This window comes from Heptranchias perlo, chromosome 13 (assembly GCF_035084215.1).
Source record: "Heptranchias perlo isolate sHepPer1 chromosome 13, sHepPer1.hap1, whole genome shotgun sequence".
NCBI classification, from domain to species: domain Eukaryota; kingdom Metazoa; phylum Chordata; class Chondrichthyes; order Hexanchiformes; family Hexanchidae; genus Heptranchias; species Heptranchias perlo.
The window spans coordinates 44,416,168-44,434,687 of record NC_090337.1 but is presented as its reverse complement, the minus strand read 5'-3'; the positions used below and the strand labels follow the sequence as shown (position 1 = coordinate 44,434,687).

The following is an 18,520-nucleotide window of genomic DNA, read 5'->3' as shown; positions in this document are numbered from 1 at the left end:
TTATTGGCCCCTTTATATGCAGTATCATATCCATTTTGACTTTTTGTGAACAACAATTAGTTTTGATGTTAGTGCAACTCTTTCTAACATGAATAGTAAAGTGTTTTGTAATGGTGCTGGGTCAAAGCTTTAGAAGTTGCAAAAAAGCTTTTCATGTTCTCTTTTTCCTGGGGGCTACTCCTGATGAATACCTGCTACATTCTGAGTTTCCAAGAGGAAAATATTATCACTGGTTTCAAAGAATATCAAAAGAACTCAAAAGAATAACGATGAAAAAATCTATGATGGTTGCAGCAGCAATGTCTTGTACTTCAAGAAATTAAACTCTCCAACATTCTTATATTTCTTTTAAATTGGGTATTTTCTCAGTATTCTCTTTCTTGGGTCTCCCTCTGCCACACATCACCCCAGGAAAGAGGGCAGATGGATCTTTTTGTTTCCCTCCTCGTGTTGGAATACCTGGCCTCTGCTTGGAGCCTCTGCACTGAGATTCAAATTCCACAATTGGAAGCTTGTTAGCACAAAGTCACCTCCTGTTGGTTCATGATACTGCACCACGATCTTCCAACCACTGTAACTTTTATGAAAGAGCAAGTTGCATGAGTTCTCAGTCTCTTGCAGCTGCACTTCAAAAACTGCTTTGGATAAACATAAGTAACTGAAACTAGATTTAAATGTTTCACGTTAAGAAAAGTTGAGTTAAACAATAATTATATGTTACGTGAGTTATTAGACTAATTTCTGCCCTTGATTATGTTCTGCTGCTACAGTTGTTCATGGACAAGAAAGAAGCAGAAGAAAAGTGGTTCAAGAGATTAATCACTCTGCGGCAGGAGAAATTGATGGGAAGCCCAGTGTCTGGATTCTGAATGCTTTAAGTTGTTTCTTAAATGATTGAACTATCAGCCAATAAGTTTGTTATAAAATTACTGCATTTCATTGTTTTATCTTTCAAAAGTAATGTATGAATTTCTACTATGAAGAGAGATAATTATTGATAAGATGTGGATTTCTGTTTTGGTAAACTATCTGTAATATGTACCAGCTAAATCTTTCTTTAATTAAATAATTTGATATCCAGACCATTTTCACCTTTAAATATGGATTTATTTACACTGCATATTATAGATAAAGCAAGTGACTTGTTCATGATTACATCCATTCAGAAACTGAAATTCTTGCTGCTTCCAGGACTTTGAATGCAAAATTGCTGTACTGTGCAGCAAATTATGCTACGTACATTGTATGACTTGTGGTAATTATAGAAAAATACCTGAAAATAAGTTTACAAATTAAAAGCAGTAAATCCATCTTGGAATTCAGAAGATGACATAAATAATGACAATAGTTTCTGAATGTTGTCTGAACCAAAGTTAAGTACTTTTGTTTTAAATTGATCCCCCTTTAAAAGTATTAATTGGCAGCCCAAGTTAAAATCTAATCCAAAGCTGGTTTACGCCCCACTTCTAACTTCCCGCTGTTGGTTTAATAGGCGGCTGAGATGCTTGCTTGACTCAGGCAGGAGCCGCATTAATACATTTAAATCTGGGTCCTATTAAATAGGTAGGACCCTGAAGCCATTTTTATGGCCTACAGGGCAGACCGTCCACCTCGGACCCTTACTCAGTATAACCTGTTGCCCAAGAGCCGGAGACCCTCAAAGGTTGGTGAAAAAATTATTTTTGTGGGACCAGGAGGAAGTAGGAGTGCTGATCCGGGCCCCATAAAAAATAATCTAGTCTGCTGCCACCTCGCACTACCCCCCTCGCCCCACTCCCAGCCGCCCCAATGATCGTAACCTCTCCCCTCACCAGACTTACCTCGCTGATGATAGGGTAGCCTAAAATCCGGCAAGCTTCATCGGGATGCCCATTTCGGACAAGCAGCTCATTCATCTATTTAGATGAGGCCTGGCCCTCGAGATGGTCCGGACCTCCTGCTGCACCTTCCAGACGGCAGACCACACATTCCTAATAATAAAATATCCCTATCGTCTTTTTGTTTTACATTTATTTCAGCAACTAAATTTTTCAAAATAGATTTTTTTATTTTTCCATTCTGTTTTCATGGTTCTTTCACAAGAAAGTTCTGTTTAACTTGCAGATAAGTGGACTCTGTCTCTAATGAATTTGTCAACCATTTTTTCTAGCATTATTTCATCACTGATGCACATCTGTTTCCAGCATTCAACTTCATTCAACTAAAGGGTAATGACTTTTACCAATTATCTTTGCCTTGTTCAGCCAACGGGACATGTGCTTATTGCTTCCTTTTCTCTATCAATGGCGACACACTGTAATAAGGTACTCCCTCCAGAAGCTAGATTCAGTTCTGAAAGCATGCCTCAGATTTTGTATGCAACTGCAAGCGAGAGTCTAGGGCTTGAACAAGGAGCATTTGTTTAAGTAAGAGTGCTCTTTGCTTACACGGTAAGATAGTTTATCAAATTTCAAATAGTCTATATTGGAAGTGGGGAAAATGGATTAACATTTACACTATTAATTGAGTTCTTTGATGAAGTAACAGAGAGGGTTGATGAGGGTAGTGTGGTTAATGTGTATATGAACTTTCAAAAGCCATTTGATGAAGTACCACATAATAGACTTGTAAGCAAAATTAAAGCTTATGGGATTGAAAGGACAGTGGAAGTGTGGATACAAAATTGGCTTAGGGACAGAAAGCAGAGAGCATTGGTGAAAGGTTTCTCAGACTGGAGGGAAGTATACAGTGGTGTTCCCCAGGGGTCAGTATTAGAAACATTGTTCATTTTGATATATATTAACAACATAATAGGCAACTTAAACAACTTAGGGCTCGATTTTCAGACCTCCGAGCCAGCGGGTTCGTGGTGGGGGGGCTCCGAAAATCGGCGATTCCTGGGGCGGGTCCGGAGCCCGGCTCCAACCCGCCCACTTCCGGGTTCCCCAGTGACACGCTTACATGCGCGCGCAGCCCCCGCATGGGGGACTTGCCGGCGGGATGCCACTTAAACCAATTAAGTAGATACTTCAGGTCGTTAGCAGACCTGATTGACATGATATTTTCGGAGGGGTGGGATTTTCAATTAAACTGAGACTGTTTCCCGTACTGGGGGAAACACTCCCAGTTGAAATGGACGTGTTGCAGCCATCAGCCTGTGGCAGCTGCAAAGGTCCATTTGACAGGTGGGGGGGAGACCCTCACTCTTTGCAGGAGGCCACCCTGTCACTTTGGACAAAGTTTGGCCTCCACCACCCTCCTCCTAACAATAAAATTCACAAACTTGCACACTTACCCCGGTGTCCAGACACATTTACCTACCTTGCGGACTCCCTCAAACGTACATCTTCCGGATGGGGGCTGCCATAGCTGCAGTCATGACCTCCTCGGAGGACGAACAGCATCATCAGCCTCGCCGGCCACGCCGTCCACCTCTGACACGTGGAGCTCCACAACACAGTGCTGTGACACATCCACCTGCACAGCAGGAGGGAAGGCAACTGCAGAGAGAGATGGGTCGCAGAAGGCACTACCCTCGCCTCGGGGTCTACAGACCGAGGCTCAGCTTCCTGGACCTCTCTGAGCAGCAGTGCACACGGAGGCTCAGAGTCACTCGACATGTAGTCGTGGACATCTGCAGCCTCCTTCATGCCGAGCTGCTCCCGGCTGGCTCGAGCACCATCTTCTTACCTGTCGCTGTCAAAGTCACCACTGCCCTCAACAACTTCTCCTTTGCATCCTTCCAGGGTGCCACCAGGGACATCGCGACGTCTCAGTCGTCTGCACAAAAGAGCCCTGCAAATACACCTACACCCACTCTGCAGTGACACAGTGGGTGGCATCAGTTGTGGGTCTTCATAATGATCCTCAGGAAAGGGCATTATTGCACAAACCAGACAAGATTTGCAAAGATGTGGTCATAGAGGTGACAATATATGTAACGTGAGTTGATCAGAAATCAAATGTAAGTAAAAACCATGACAAACCCTCAAACACCGTTGTGCATCCCCTTCATGCTCACGACACGTTTGCCTTATGCTTCCTACTACACATATGTGATACATGCCCTGTGGCTGCAGCACAGGTAGTGGCAGGTTGAATGAGGCTGACCGTGAAAGAGATGCATGAGAGGGTGAGTGTGAGATAGAGCCATGAGATTGTATGAGGATTGGGTTGAGTGGTAGTGGTGGGATGAGTACTGGGGAGGTGAGTAAGTGCAGGTAAGATGAGGATGAGCTTTGAGTGGGTGTGAGGAGTGACGTGATAGAGTTGTGTTGGCAGTGCAGAAGGAGATGTGGGGTGGGGGCAGTGATGTGGCAGACGGAGTGTAGGGGAATGAGTAAGTGTACTCACTTTGGCTGACCTACTTAGGTCATTGAAGCGCCTCCTGCACTGTATGCAGGTGCGTGATATCTTGGTGGTGCAGGTGACCTCCTCTGCCACCTCGAGCCAGGCCTCCGTGGTGGCAGAGGCAGGCCACTTCCTCCCGTCCGCCGGGGAGAAGATCTCTGTCCTCCCTCTCCTCCTCACCCCATCCAATAAGACCTGGAGTGAGACATCATTAAACCTGGGAGCAGCCTTTCCTCTGGGCTGTTCCATGCTGTAATTTTGCCTATTTTCTGCAGCATCAGTCAGTGGAGGACTGCCCCTTTTAATAGGGCTCCTCCAGTTGACAGCCTATGATGCGCCTGTGCAGTCTGTCCGCTGCGCAGCTTTCCAGCGCGATACCCGAAAGCCAAGGTAAGTACCTTGAATTAAACTGCAATTGCGTGCGCAGCACCCCGAATTCACTAGGCGCGTTACCCACGCGCCAAGTCGACCCCCCCGCTGCCAACCCGCCTCCCTCCTAATATCGGGCCCTTAATATACAGGGTATAATTTCTAAGTTTGCAGATATCATGAAACTTGGAAATGTAATAAACAATGTGGAGGATAGTAACAGACTTCAGGAGGACACAGACTGGTGAAATGGGCAGACACATGGCAGATGAAATTTAACGCAGAGAAGTGTGAAGTGATACATTTTGGTAGGATGAGGAGAGGCAATATAAACTAAATGCTACAATTTTAAAGGGGGTGCAGGAACAGAGAGATCTGGGGGTGTGTGTACACAAATATTTAACGGTGGCAAGTCAAGTTGAGAAGGCTGTTCAAAAGCAAATGGGATTCTGGGCTTTAATAATAGAGGTGTAGGGTACAGCTGGAGTATTGTGTTCAATTCTGGGCACCACACTTTCGGATGGAAGTCAAGGCCTTAGAGAGGATGCAAAAGAGATTTACTAGAATGGTTCCAGGAATGAGGGATTTCAGTTATGTGGAGACTGGAGAAGCTGGACTTGTTCTCCTGAGAGCAAATGTAAGGAATCTTACAACACCAGGTTATAGTCCAACTGTTTTATTTGAAAATCACAAGCTTTCGGAGGCTTTCTCCTTAGTCAGGTGAGCGAGTGTGGGATTCCATGGAAGGTTACCGCATTTATATTCAGAGAACAATACCTGGTGATTACAGATAATCTTTCCAACTGCCCGTTGTCAAGGCAATCAAAGTGTTCAGACAGAGTGATGTTACCTACAGGATCACCGAATACACAAACGGCCAGAACACAAAACAGAGAGAGAGAGGGAGAGAAACATCCGAAAGGAAGAGAAAGACAGAGAATGACCCGTTGGGTTAAAAACAGATAACTTTTTTTCGCTGGTGGGGTTACGTGTAGCGTGACATGAACCCAAGATCCCGGTTGAGGCCGTCCTCATGGGTGCGGAACTTGGCTATCAATTTCTGCTCGACGATTTTGCGTTGTTGTGTGTCTCGAAGGCCGCCTTGGAGAATGCTTACCCGAAGATCGGTGGCTGAATGTCCTTGACTGCTGAAGTGTTCCCCGACTGGGAGGGAACACTCCTGTCTGGCGATTGTTGCGCGGTGTCCGTTCATCCGTTGTTGCAGTGTCTGCATGGTCTCGCCAATGTACCATGCTCCGGGGCATCCTTTCCTGCAACGTATGAGGTAGACAACGTTGGCCGAGTCACAGGAGTATGAACCATGTACCTGGTGGGTGGTGTCCTCTCGTGTGATGGTGGTGTCCGTGTCGATGATCTGGCATGTCTTGCAGAGGCTGCCGTGGCAGGGTTGTGTGGTGTCGTGGACGTTGTTCTCCTGAAAGCTGGGTAATTTGCTGCAAACGATGGTCTGTTTGAGGTTGGGTGGCTGTTTGAAGGCGAGTAGTGGAGGTGTGGGGATGGCCTTAGCGAGGTGTTCGTCGTCATCGATGACATGTTGAAGGCTGCGGAGAACATGGCGTAGTTTCTCCGCTCCGGGGAAGTACTGGACGACGAAGGGTACTCTGTTGGTTGCGTCCCGCGTTAGTCTTCTGAGAAGGTCTATGCGATTTTTCGCTGTGGCCCGTCGGAACTGTCGATCGACGAGTCGAGCGTCATATCCCGTTCTTACGAGGGCGTCTTTCAGCATCCTTAGAGCAGAGAAGGTTAAGAGGAGATTTGATAGAGGTGTTCAAGATCATGAACGGTTTTGATAGAGTAAATAAGGAGAAATTGTTTCCAGTGGCAGAAGGGTCAGTAACAAGAGGACACAGATTTGAGGTGATTGGCAAAAGAACCAGAAGCGACACAAGGAAACATTTTTTTTACGCAGAGTGTTATGATCTGGAATGCACTGCCTGAAAGGTTGGTAGAGCAGATTCAATAGTAACTTTCAAAAGGGAATAGGATAAATACTTGAAGGGAAGAAATTGCAGGGCTATGAAGCAAGCAGGGAGTGGGACTAGTTGGATCATTCTTTCACTTATTCTGTTTTTAAGATATTTGCGCCTTTTCTATGGTGAGGATATAACTTGCCCAGTTTGCAACATACACGCACAAGAATTATAATGAAGACATACACAAGTCAAACAGAACAATTGAATTAATTGTAAGCTTTTGCCTTTTCAGCAAAATAGCTGTATATTGTCACACTTTCAGGGTTAGCAAGGTCATATTTTATTCCAAAATAAATCTTTTTAGGCTACTGCATTTCGACCGTTCAAGATGCAGCTCATACTCTACATATTATTTGGGTTCACAGTTATTTAAATATCTTGCCAATTTTAAAGTCCCAATTTGGAGCCTAATCTTAATAGATTTTTGGAGTATCCTTACTATAATTGTATTACTGCTGTTTATGTGGGACCAAAGCACATTTATTTCCAATGCACCTTGGAGAGATTGGTGCACCTCTCCAGCAGATTTATATTGGCTCGTCTTCCCCGACACGCTGGTGAGCTGTGAGTCACCGCCGGCCTTAAGGTGACGTCACTCTCGCTCCGATTGTGACGTGCCGGCGGCGCACGCGCCAGGGACTGTGATTGAAGCCCGTTGAGGTGAAGTTGTCCCTTTTGTCGTTAGTGGGAGCCCTGAGCCAGAGGGTTGGACAGCCGATTGCCCGCATTACACAGCGACGTCCTTCAACAGGTGCGCGTAGTCATAGCGACGCCTTCGTTCCACTTCGAAACAAAAATAATTTGCTGCCTGTCCAACGCTCCAGAAGTTTCCAAGCTCGCGGGAGCCAATCAAGAGAGGAAAGGGCTCGGCGGGTGGGGGGGGGGGGGGAGAAGAGGGGCTGATTACATCCGACCCGAGGGGGGGGGGTGCGGGCATGAGGCTGAAGGAACCCCGAGAGCTCGACTAACGGCCGCTGACAAGCGCCGACCTGAGCGGCAGGACCAGCTACAGCTCGCAAGCCCCCTTGCACCATGTTCCGTGATCTGGAGGAGGATCCGTTCTTCGCGTAAGCTGCAGCCTTGAGTTCCACTGTTTGTTTAAGTTGCTGAGATTTTATTTTGTTTTCATTTCCTTGTGTATCTTGTTTTTAAACGTAACTTAAACCGCCCGACTTTGTTCAACGACAGAAGAACCTAGTGGGACCCAATCAATCCAAACGAGAGACTGCATGAGACTTCCCTCTGTCAAGTTGTTGAGATGGGACCCCTTCTGATATCTATCTGAACGTTAACCCCTTGGGTTTTATTTTTCTTTCAGTTTGAACAATCTTTTTTATGAACATTTCAGTTTTTTAAGAAAAAAAACAAAAGCAATCGTACTTGAACAACAGCTTGCATTTATGTAGCGCCTTTAACGTAGTAAAAGTCCCAATGTGCTTCACAGGAGTGATTATCAAATAAAAATTGACACCGAGTCACATGAGGAGGGATAGTTTACCATGGTCACAGTCACATTGGATGTCATTTGTGACATTGATAAGGGCCGTTTCAGTATTGTGGCATAGGCGGAAACCTGATTGAAGGGATTCAAACATGGAGTTGTGGGAAAGATGGGCACGAATTTGGACGGCAACAACACATTCAAGGACTTTGAAGAGGAAAGGGAGGTTGGAGATAGGGTGGTAGTTTGTAAGGACAGTGGGGTCAAGGGTGAATTTTTTTAAGGGTGGATGATGATGGCAGATTTGAAGGGGAAGGGACAGCACCTGAGGAGAGGGAACCGTTAACAATATCAGCTAACATGAGGCCAGGAAGGGAAGTTGGGTGGTCAGCAGTTTGGTGGGAATAGGGTCGAGGGAGCAGGAGGTGGGTCCCATGGTCAAGATGAGCTCGGAGAGGGCATGAGGGGAGCTCGGAGAGAAACTAGAGAAAGGTGTGAGTTCCGGGCTGGGTCAGTGGATAACCTTAGGGGAAGTTTGGATTGGTGGGCTAGGGGAACGGAGGGAAGTGGCAGAGGCAGCTGAATGGATGGCCTCAATCTTAGTGACAAAGAAGTCCATGAGCTCCTCATACGTTGTTAGAGGTGAGGGTGGAGGAGGCAGGGGAGAGGGGTTTAAGAAGATGGTTTTTAGTGAAGAGAAGCCAAGGGTAATCTTTTCATTCGAGGATGCTCCTGGAATAGTGAGCAATTTTGGCAGAGGAGAATGTGGTCATGCTCATCATCACAACAAGTTAAAGAAAATGTTTGCGCTTTGAGGTTTGTTTTTTGAGACAAGCTTGATTTATTTTATGGTCGCATTTAGTGTCACCGGTAGCGGCTTCTGTCGACAACGCAGAGGTAGATAACAGCACAGATCTCGAAAAATGCACAGCACTAACAATCCCAATATCTCCAAAACCCATCCCCAAAAGCACCGAATCCTAACCACAAGCCTCCCTGCTTCTAACACTAAACCCCCCAAGCCTAACCCCAAACCCCCAATCCTAACCCCAAGCCTCCCCAATTCTAATTTTAACCTCAAACCTCCCCAACTTCAACCCTAACCCAAGCAGTGGTACCGATAATGCAATGCAGGACAGCTGCAGTGTCAGTAGTCACGCGGTTATTTTATATACAGGAATGGTTGTTCAGATGGTGGAAAAAACCTGTAAATGGTGACCAGGAGGATAAAAATCTCCAGTACCAGTGATGAGAAACTACAACAACTTGCATTTATATGGCGCGTTTTGCATCGAATGATGGTCCCAAAGTGCTTCACAGCCAATTAAATTACTTTTGAAGTGTAGTCATTGTTCTTGTGGGCAAAAGTAGCAACCAAGTTCCTCGCCAGCGACGCCCACATCCCATGAACGAATAAAAAAAAGTTAACGTTTCAGGTCGATGACCATTCATCAGAACCTGACCTGTCATCGACCTGCAACGTTGACTCTGTTCCTTCTCCACCGATGCTGCCTGACTTGCTCAGTATTTCCAGCATTTTCTGTTTTTGTTTCAGATTTCCAGTGTCCACAGTACTTTGCTTTTAACATAAATACCGAGTTTGATTTGAAAGAAGCCAAAGAGAGCATGAGTGAAATATGGGGTCGCCTCAGACTGCGAAGAGCTGGTGCAGGAGGCCTGACCTGTCCTGTTGTTTCTGACCTACAAAAATGACCTTAATATAGAAACCAATTGTAAGTGGGCTAAATTTGCATTTTTAGCTCTTAAAATAAAGACACAGATGGTAAATGAATTTCAATACTGACAAATGTGAAGTATTGAATATTGAGAGTAAGAATACGCAATAGAATAAAGAAAAAGAATTGAATTAGCACAACAAGGGGTTTGCAGATTACCTGGGTAGGACAGTAGAATCATGCTTAGGACCCTGCTTCCAAATTTGGAAGAAACTGGGCAGAGCACGCACCGCACTTACTCCACAAAATTTTTCCAGGTGTACCGTACCCTAAAGGGACTACGAGGTCACCAGCTGTGTTTCTTAGTTTTAACTTCCCTCAATGTACAACCACGAGAAATGTAAGTGCTCCTCCTGGCTCCACAGCATTATTGCGGGCTGCTGTCAGCCTGTTCACCTCCCTTCCCGCCTCTCACCGGTTCCATCATGGAAAAAAAAAGTCAGGCGGAATGTAAAACGAGTTGCCGATTCACTTTTGTACACTTTGCACTATAGTGGGAGATGCATTTCACGTCCCCCCCGCCCCCCCCCCCCCCATTTGGCACATCAAGCCCACGCTTTCGACAGACTAGGTAAAAATCTTTGCTCTCATGGACTCTGCCCCACTCATTATTGAAGTTATTTTTTTAGATGATCTGCCTGATCACCTCTTTCCATGTCTTTTTAGAGTGGTCTTTACGGTTTCCTTTTCTCATCATTTGCAATGTAGTTTGTGCTGCTACCACTTGTATGAAAGAGCAGCCATTTCTCATTAGTTTTATACTAGGGCTTCAATTCTAAGGTTTTCCAAACTTGGATCACAATTTCACAGCTGTTGTGTTTTTTTTTTGTATAACAAAAGCTGCAGTGAAGGTCTGAGAAAAAAATCCAAGCCAGATGCTAACGTGAGGATTGGTCACACAACAATATTTTCCAAAGGCCATTCATCTTTTTATGGTGATTGCTGGGAGTGACCTTATGCAATCAACTCCTCTCTAATTCTGAGGGGAAAACTTTTGTCATTGAGTACTGAGAGAGAAGAGCAGCTACCCTGCAATACAGAATCTCAGAAGTTTATTTTTAGCCTCTGATTAAGATTCTGTTCCAGTACAGCTACAACACTGGCATCTACCCAACAATGTGGATAATTGCCCAGGTATGTCCTGTCCAAAAAAAGCAGGACAAATCCAATCCAGCCAATTACCGCCCCATCAGTCTACTCTCAATCATCAGCAAAGTGATGGAAGGTGTCATCGACAGTGCTATCAAACGGCACCTACTCATCAATAACCTGCTCACCGATGCTCAGTTTGGGTTCCGCCAGCACCACTCGGCTCCAGACCTCATTACAGCCTTGGTCCAAACATGGACAAAAGAGCTGAATTCCAGAGGTGAGGTGAGAGTGACTGCCCTTGACATCAAAGCAGCATTTGACCAAGTGTGGCACCAAGTAGCCCTAGTAAAATTGAAGTCAAGGGGAAAACTCTGCAGTGGCTGGAGTCATACCTAGCACAAAGGAAGATGGTAGTGGTTGTTGGAGGCCTCCAGACATGACTTTTCTTAAAATTTAAAGTTCTCATCCTTGTGTTTAAATCCCTTCTAGGCATCGCCCTTCTCTATGTCTGTAACATCTTCCAGTACTACAGCTTCCCTGAACTCTTCATTCGTCGGACTCTGGCCTTTTGTGCATTCCCCTCCTCTGCACCCCACCACTGACAGCTGTGCCTCCAGAGATCTAGTCCTCATGCTCTGGAATTCCCTCACTTAAAAACCTCTGCGTCTCCTTTTAAGATCCTTCTTAAAATCCACCTCTTTGACCAAGCTTTTGGTGTTGGCTTCTAATATATCTCCTTTGGCTTGGCATTCATTTTTTTGATCTAGTGTGTGAAATGCTTTGGGATGTTTTTCAATGTTAAAGGTGCTACATAAGTGGGCGGAGATTTGGCAGATGCAATATAATATTGGAAAATGTGAGGTTATGCACTTTGGCAGGAAAAATCAGAGAGCAAGTTATTATCTTAATGGCAAGAAACTGGAAAGTACTGCAGTACAAAGGGATCTGGGGGTCCTAGTGCAAGAAGATCAAAAAGTTAGTATGCAGGTGCAGCAGGTGATCAAGAAGGCCAACGGAATGTTGGCTTTTATTGCTCGGGGGATAGAATATAAAAACAGGGAGGTATTGCTGCAGTTATATAAGGTATTGGTGAGACCGCACCTGGAATACTGCATACAGTTTTGGTGTCCATACTTAAGAAAAGACATACTTGCTTTCAAGGCAGTACAAAGAAGGTTCACTCGGTTAATCCCGGGGATGAGGGGGCGGACATATGAGGAGAGGTTGAGTAGATTGGGACTCTACTCATTGGAGTTCAGAAGAATGAGAGGCGATCTTATTGAAACATATAAGATTGTGAAGGGGCTTGATCGGGTGGATGCGGTAAGGATGTTCCCAAGGATGGGTGAAACTAGAACGAGGGGGCATAATCTTAGAATAAGGGGCTGCTCTTTCAAAACTGAGATGAGGAGAAACTTCTTCACTCAGAGGGTAGTAGGTCTGTGGAATTTGCTGCCCCAGGAAGCTGTGGAAGCTACATCGTTAAATAAATTTAAAACAGAAATAGACAGTTTCCTAGAAGTAAAGGGAATTAGGGGTTACGGGGAGCGGGCAGGAAATTGGACATGAATTTAGATTTGAGCGGGCAGGAAATTGGACATGAATTTAGATTTGTGGTTGGGATCAGATCAGCCATGATCTTATTGAATGGCGGAGCAGGCTCGAGGGGCCGATTGGCCTACTCCTGCTCCTATTTCTTATGTTCTTATAAATGCACGTTGTTGTAATAGTGGTAACAGTATTTGGAAAGGAGCATAAAATGGTAGAGATAACTTCAAGGAGATTGGGGAAAAGTGGAGTTTTTTCCTTTTTTTTAAAAAAAAGTGAGCTGGTGACCTGACATGTCATTGCAAGAACAAGACATTTTTCAAATCTACTATTTCTTGCGCACTGTCTTCGTATTGTGCACAGGAGCTGCCCCTTCCCGTGGACTTCCAGATTCCATTGTGTTGGTCATGCACAGGCTGGTATTTCAAGGGTTTAAGAGCATGTTGGTATCTGTCCTTGAAATGGTTGTATGCTTTCATGAAACCCAACTTGAGAAAGAATATGCCCATCGGTAAATTTAAATTTAAAAAAAACATGAAAAAGGCTAGCAATTCACCGAAAACAAATGGATTAACATTTTCTTTGTTCTTCAATCTAAGTCAAAATTACCAGTTAGATCAATTTAGGCATGCTCATCATCAAATCCAAGGCCGTAGAACTGAGAGGTCATACCTATCAGGAAAGATTGAATCGGCCGGGGCTCTTTTCTGTAGAAAAGAGAAGACTGAGGGGTGACTTGATGGAGGTCTTTAAGATTATGAAAGGGTTTGATAGGGTTGACGTAGAGAAGATGTTTCCACTTGCGGGGGAAACTAGAACTATGGGCCATAAGATAGTCACTAATAAATGCAATAGGGAATTCAAGAGAAACTTCTTTACCAGGGAGTGGTTCAAATGTGGAATTCGCTACCACAAGGAGCTGTTGAGGTAATTAGCATAGATGCATTTAAGGGGAAGCTGGATAAACACATGAGGGAGAAAAGAATAGAAGGATATGTTGATGGGGTTGGATGATGACAGGTGGGAGGACACTCGTGTGGAGTACAAACACTGGCATGGACCTGTTGGGCTGAATGGCCTGTTTCTGTGCGGTACATTCAATGTGATGTAAATTTGTTGGTGCTGGAAAAGATTGTTTACAATAATATGTTCCTTTGAAAATGTGATGTGAGTTAGCAGATATTGTCTTTGTTTCTTCACAAAATAATTCATGTGAGTTACATACAGTTATTACAGTTTAAAACAGTTAATTTTCCCCCTATTTTAGGGACCCTTTCTGTTCACACCGTGAAAACCTCCATCAGATGATGAACAATTTTCCAGGTCTTTTGGGAGAACACTCCGTGTTTAATTTGCCAGATGGTGGAACCAACAGACAGCGTCGTGCAATCAATCACGGCACTCAAGAGGTTTCAAGGGCTAATGACAGGGTATGATCGTTAATATTTCAGTACTTTAGTTGAAATTCATGGGTTTTGGGTTTCAAGGAAATGATATTCATGACTTTTAGGGTGAAATACCCATAGAAGAAATAGCTTTCCATTATGACATTGCCATGATGATGTAATATTAAAGTTGAGTTGTGAACCTAGAAGTGTTAGAAATGTTTTTCAGTTTAATGGATCGTACATATTCTTGATAAGTCATTGCTAAACTTGATACAGCTTAAAAATGTTTGAAATCCTTTTTTGTGCTGGCTTCATACCAGCACAGCCAAGGCCTTTTTTGGAACATTAAATTTCAGATTTTCCCCAAATGTAACTGGTAGGTTGTTGTTTTAAGATCCTCACTTTTTTTGATGGTGTTAGAGTGTTGCATGTATAAAATGCATGTTAATGTCTGCATTGTTCATTGTTTTATTTCAAGGCCCCTGCTTCAAGAAGGCAGACTCTTGCTCAGGTACAATTCCGTAGACACCGGCCACTTATCGACACCTTGTACCAGTGGCCTTTCTTCATTTGTGAGCCTAGACAGTGATTGTTAGCAGTGACTCCTACACAGTCCACTCAGGAGTCCCTTCGGTATCTATTGTTCACTCCTCCTCTTGCTAATTAACATGCTGCCCCTTAGTGACTTCATCCACCAGTGTAGGGTCAGATTCCACATGTACGCTGATGATAACCAGCTCTACCTCTCCGACCAGTTCTCCTTATCCCTCCACTGCCTCTATGTTGCCAGACTGCTTGTCTGACATCCTGTTTTGGATGAGCTGCAATTTCTTCCAGCTAAATATTGAAAAGACAATAGCCATCATTTTCAGGCCCTGACATAAACTCCTCCATCCCTCAATATGGACTCTGTTCCCTCTTCTTGGCCACAATCTCAAGCTGAACCTTACTGCATCCTGTTCGATCTCTAGCTGAATTTCTGACCTCATACTATCTCCATCACAAAGGCCGCCTACTTCCACCTCCAAAACATCACTGGCCTCAGTACCTGTGCTGCTGAATCCCTCATTCTTGCCTTTGTCCCTCCAGACTCAATTCTTTAGGGCTCTCATGGATGACCCAACCCCCAAACCCAGTCCTCGACCCTCACTGAACTTCAGCTCAATCAAAACTTGCAGACCTCATCCTATCCCACATCCTATCTCATTGACCTATGTTGACTCCTGATCCCCGAACACTTCAAATTAAAAATTCCCATCCATGTTTTCAATTCCTTCCATAATCTCCCCCAACTCTACAATCATCCCCACCCATGACACGTTTTGTTGCAGCATCAGTACATGAATTCAAAGACTTTAACGGCTCACCTAAAGAAATGCAAGGAGGCAAAAATTGGTATGTTTTACTCCCATTCTTTGGGCGTAAGAATGACAACTGTAATAGTGGGGAGAGCCTGCACCCAATCTGCGCTTGCGTTCAGGCCACTGCTGAATTTGTTGGGTCCATTTTATTTTAGGGGCCCTGGGCAGTTCTAAATCAGGCATTAGGGCCCCTCATTAACATATGCAGGGGGTCTAACGCCTGTTATGCATATGTTAATGAGGGGCCTAATGCCGATTAAAGGACCCCGCTATGAAATTGGTCTCCGATGAGCAAAGCAGGAGTCGGGTCTGCTCTGCTCAGGAATTCATCAGTGGTTGCTGCTGCCTATGCAGCAGGCAAGTTTTTTTTTAAAACATCGCTGAGGAGCAGGAGCGATCCCTTGACTCCACAGTATCCCGATCGTCTACTGTTTTCCCCCCATCCCCACTGTTGCTATACCCCTCCCCCTCCTGGCACTTATCTTTGGGCCACTGTTAGCGAGGCAAGTGGCCCGATATTTATTTTGTTCAAATGGGCGAGCTGCCTGTCGAGGCATGATAGATGCTGGCAGCTCGTCCAATTAATATTAATGAGGCCCATCGGGTGACGACTATTTTCTATCCCAAGGTCTCCTTAGGGCAGCCTGTTCGCTGAAAGCTATTGACAGTTGAATAAATATTACTGGGTGCATTTTGCAGATACGTACATGATGTAAAGCAGCATACCGCATGTCAGCTGGCGTTCAGAAAAAAATTGCTGCAGAAGCTCCAGCTTTCTTATATCTGAGCACTGACATAATATGTCACCTCCTACTTGTTGATATACTGCCCTCACCTTAGTAATCTTCATTACAGAAGCTGGCCAGCACACAGCAGGCTGGGAGAGCAACTGAAAAATAGAGCAGGCCCCAAACTTTAGAGGAGTGAGATTGAACAGGTTAGGGAGTGGCAGAATGTGATGATTGTCCTGATGAAAAGCACAATCGGATGTGAGTCCTGATTGCCCGAAAGTGCAGGGGGAAGCCGCTGCTGGACACAGGTCAGAAGATCATGAGGCACACAGGCTACAGAGTACTAGAATGCCCAACAATGGGGTGGGGCACTGGCGGGCAGAAGAGCTTACAACAGAGAACAGAGGAAGATGACAAAACAGAGTCACAGTGTGGGGGACGTAGAGCAGGGCCATCAGCTAATCCTTGCTAGGACAGTGAAAGAGTGGTTTCGAACAGAACCAGAGCATGGTCCAGAGCAATTTTTCCAGTACTCTTCTAGAACCAAGGGGCGAGGGGATGAAACCACACAAGGGCCCAATATTTACAGGGAAGCGGGAAGGGACCAGGGATGCTTGTTTCCGTCCGGGAAACCTGGAAATGCCGGGAACACGAAGGTCCTGTCAAATTGAACAGCAGGACCTCATTAGCATTTTTTTACTCCGTTTCCCACCCGGCAGCCAGCCAGATTGAGAGGCTGACCGGCTGCCGGGTGGGAAAGTCAGCGGTGGAAGGCTGCAGCTGGGGACTGATGGGGACGATCCCTGCCAATCGGGGCATGGTTGAGGGGCTTGGAGGGAGGGAAGAGATCATGGGAGGAGGCAGATCGTGGCAGAAGATGTGCTTGAGGGGCCAGGGAAGCACTCCTGCTGCTCCTGGCACACAAGCAGTGCTGGAAAAGCACATACCTGCTGGACCTGGCAGCTCTCGCTTCCCTTTAACTGTTGGGTTTCCCAAGCCCTGGGAAACCCAGCCTGCAGCTGTTAAATTCAAATGGCCCTCAAAATCTGAGGAACAGAGCTTCATTTAAATATTTTAATTCCGGACCCACCTTGAGAGCGGGTTACTCAGACGTCCCCAAACCTGCCACGGTGAAACCAGAAGTAGGCACGTTTGCGGCAGGTTGGGGTCTGGTTTCACATTTTTTACCAATTTAACCCAAGACACTCCCACCCATCGTGGGGGGGCTAAAATTACCCCCAGGTGCCTCAGCGAGGGGCTAGGGCTTGAAAGTGTTTTGGTGGCTGAGGGAGGTTGTTACGCCTGTAAGATGTTTTGGGGTGGGGCGGGGGGGGGGGGGTAGTGACAGACCGGTACAAGAACTTAATGCAGCCAGTGGCATCTCAAAAGAATGATGTTTGGCTGTATACAAAAGCCACATTTAAGGGAGGACCTTGCAGTTTTGCTGTAGGGCTTATAGTGAACATTCTGAATGGTGCAGGACTGTGAAAAGCAGAAGTGGACACTTAAAAGGCAAGCGGTAATTTCCCTGTTGTCTGCAGCATTGGTGGGGAAGCACAGTATGGTGTTTCCCCTTGGACTGCCTGGAAGTAAAATGTCAACAGTAGCAAGTGATCAACTTGCGCAAATGACACTTTGGGTAATTCTACGTGGATATTTATATTTGCAACAGCATTAAGTAAGTGTGTTGGAGACATACTGATGCCATAGTACTGAAAAGTGCAGTTTTTAGAACTGAGTCTTCCCAACAGTGCAGGGGAAACTAGAGCCGAATAGTTGAGTGGGCAGACGGAGAGGATGCAGCATTTTGCTGGGTTAGTGGAGCTGTCATGTAAGAGAGTGGAGCCCCACAGTACTTAATGGATCAGATAACATGATCCAATCCTTACCCTGCGGGTGCAATACCATTAAAATGTTGCAACCACTCACTGTTTTTAATCATAGAATCATAGAAAGGTTACAGCACGGAAGAAGGCCATTCGGCCCATCGAGTCCATGTCGGCTCTATGCAAGAGCAATCCAGCGAGTCCCACTCCCCCGCCCTATCCCCACAGCCCTGCAAATTTTTTCCTTTCAAGTACTTATCCAGTTCCGTTTTGAAGGCCATGATTTAATCTGTGTCCACCACCCCCTTGGGCAGTGCATTCCAGATCCTAGCCACTTGCTGTGTAAAACAGTTTTTCTCATGTCACCTTTGGTTCTTTTGCCAATCACCTTAAATCTATGTCCTCTGGTTCTTGACCCTTCCACCAATGGGAACAGTTTCTCTCTATCTACTCTGACTAGACCCTTCATGATTTTGAATACCTCTATCAAATCTCCTCGCAACCGTCTGTGTTCCAAGGAGAGCAACTCCAGCTTCTCCAGTCTGTCCACGTAACTGAAGTTCTTCATCGCTGAAATCGTTCCAGTAAATCTCTTCTGCACCCTCTCTAAGGCCTTCACATCTTTCCCAAAGTGCAGTGCCCAGAACTGGACACAATACTCCAGTTGTGGACGAACTAGTGTTTTATAAAGGTTCATGACTTCCA

At 45.3% G+C, this 18,520-nt stretch overlaps 2 protein-coding genes across 4 annotated transcripts in view; both read left to right on the top strand.

Annotated features, from left to right (window-relative positions):
* Positions 1-1,082, top strand: part of rsrc1 (arginine/serine-rich coiled-coil 1) — a 417,271-nt gene extending 416,189 nt beyond the window's left edge. Inside the window, exon 11 of the mRNA XM_067994672.1 lies at positions 771-1,082. Coding sequence (XP_067850773.1) covers positions 771-869 — 99 coding nt within the window. The 3' untranslated portion in view covers positions 870-1,082. The remainder of the gene's footprint in view (positions 1-770) is intronic.
* Positions 1,083-7,600: 6,518 nt separating this feature from the next.
* Positions 7,601-18,520, top strand: part of mlf1 (myeloid leukemia factor 1) — a 36,834-nt gene continuing 25,914 nt past the window's right edge. For 2 of the 3 annotated variants that reach the window (XM_067995398.1, XM_067995396.1), the window contains exons 1-3: positions 7,601-7,759; positions 13,777-13,939; positions 14,376-14,408. In XM_067995398.1, coding sequence (XP_067851499.1) covers positions 7,725-7,759; positions 13,777-13,939; positions 14,376-14,408 — 231 coding nt within the window. In that variant the 5' untranslated portion in view covers positions 7,601-7,724. The remainder of the gene's footprint in view (positions 7,760-13,776; positions 13,940-14,375; positions 14,409-18,520) is intronic. The other variant, XM_067995397.1, reaches the window with a different exon arrangement.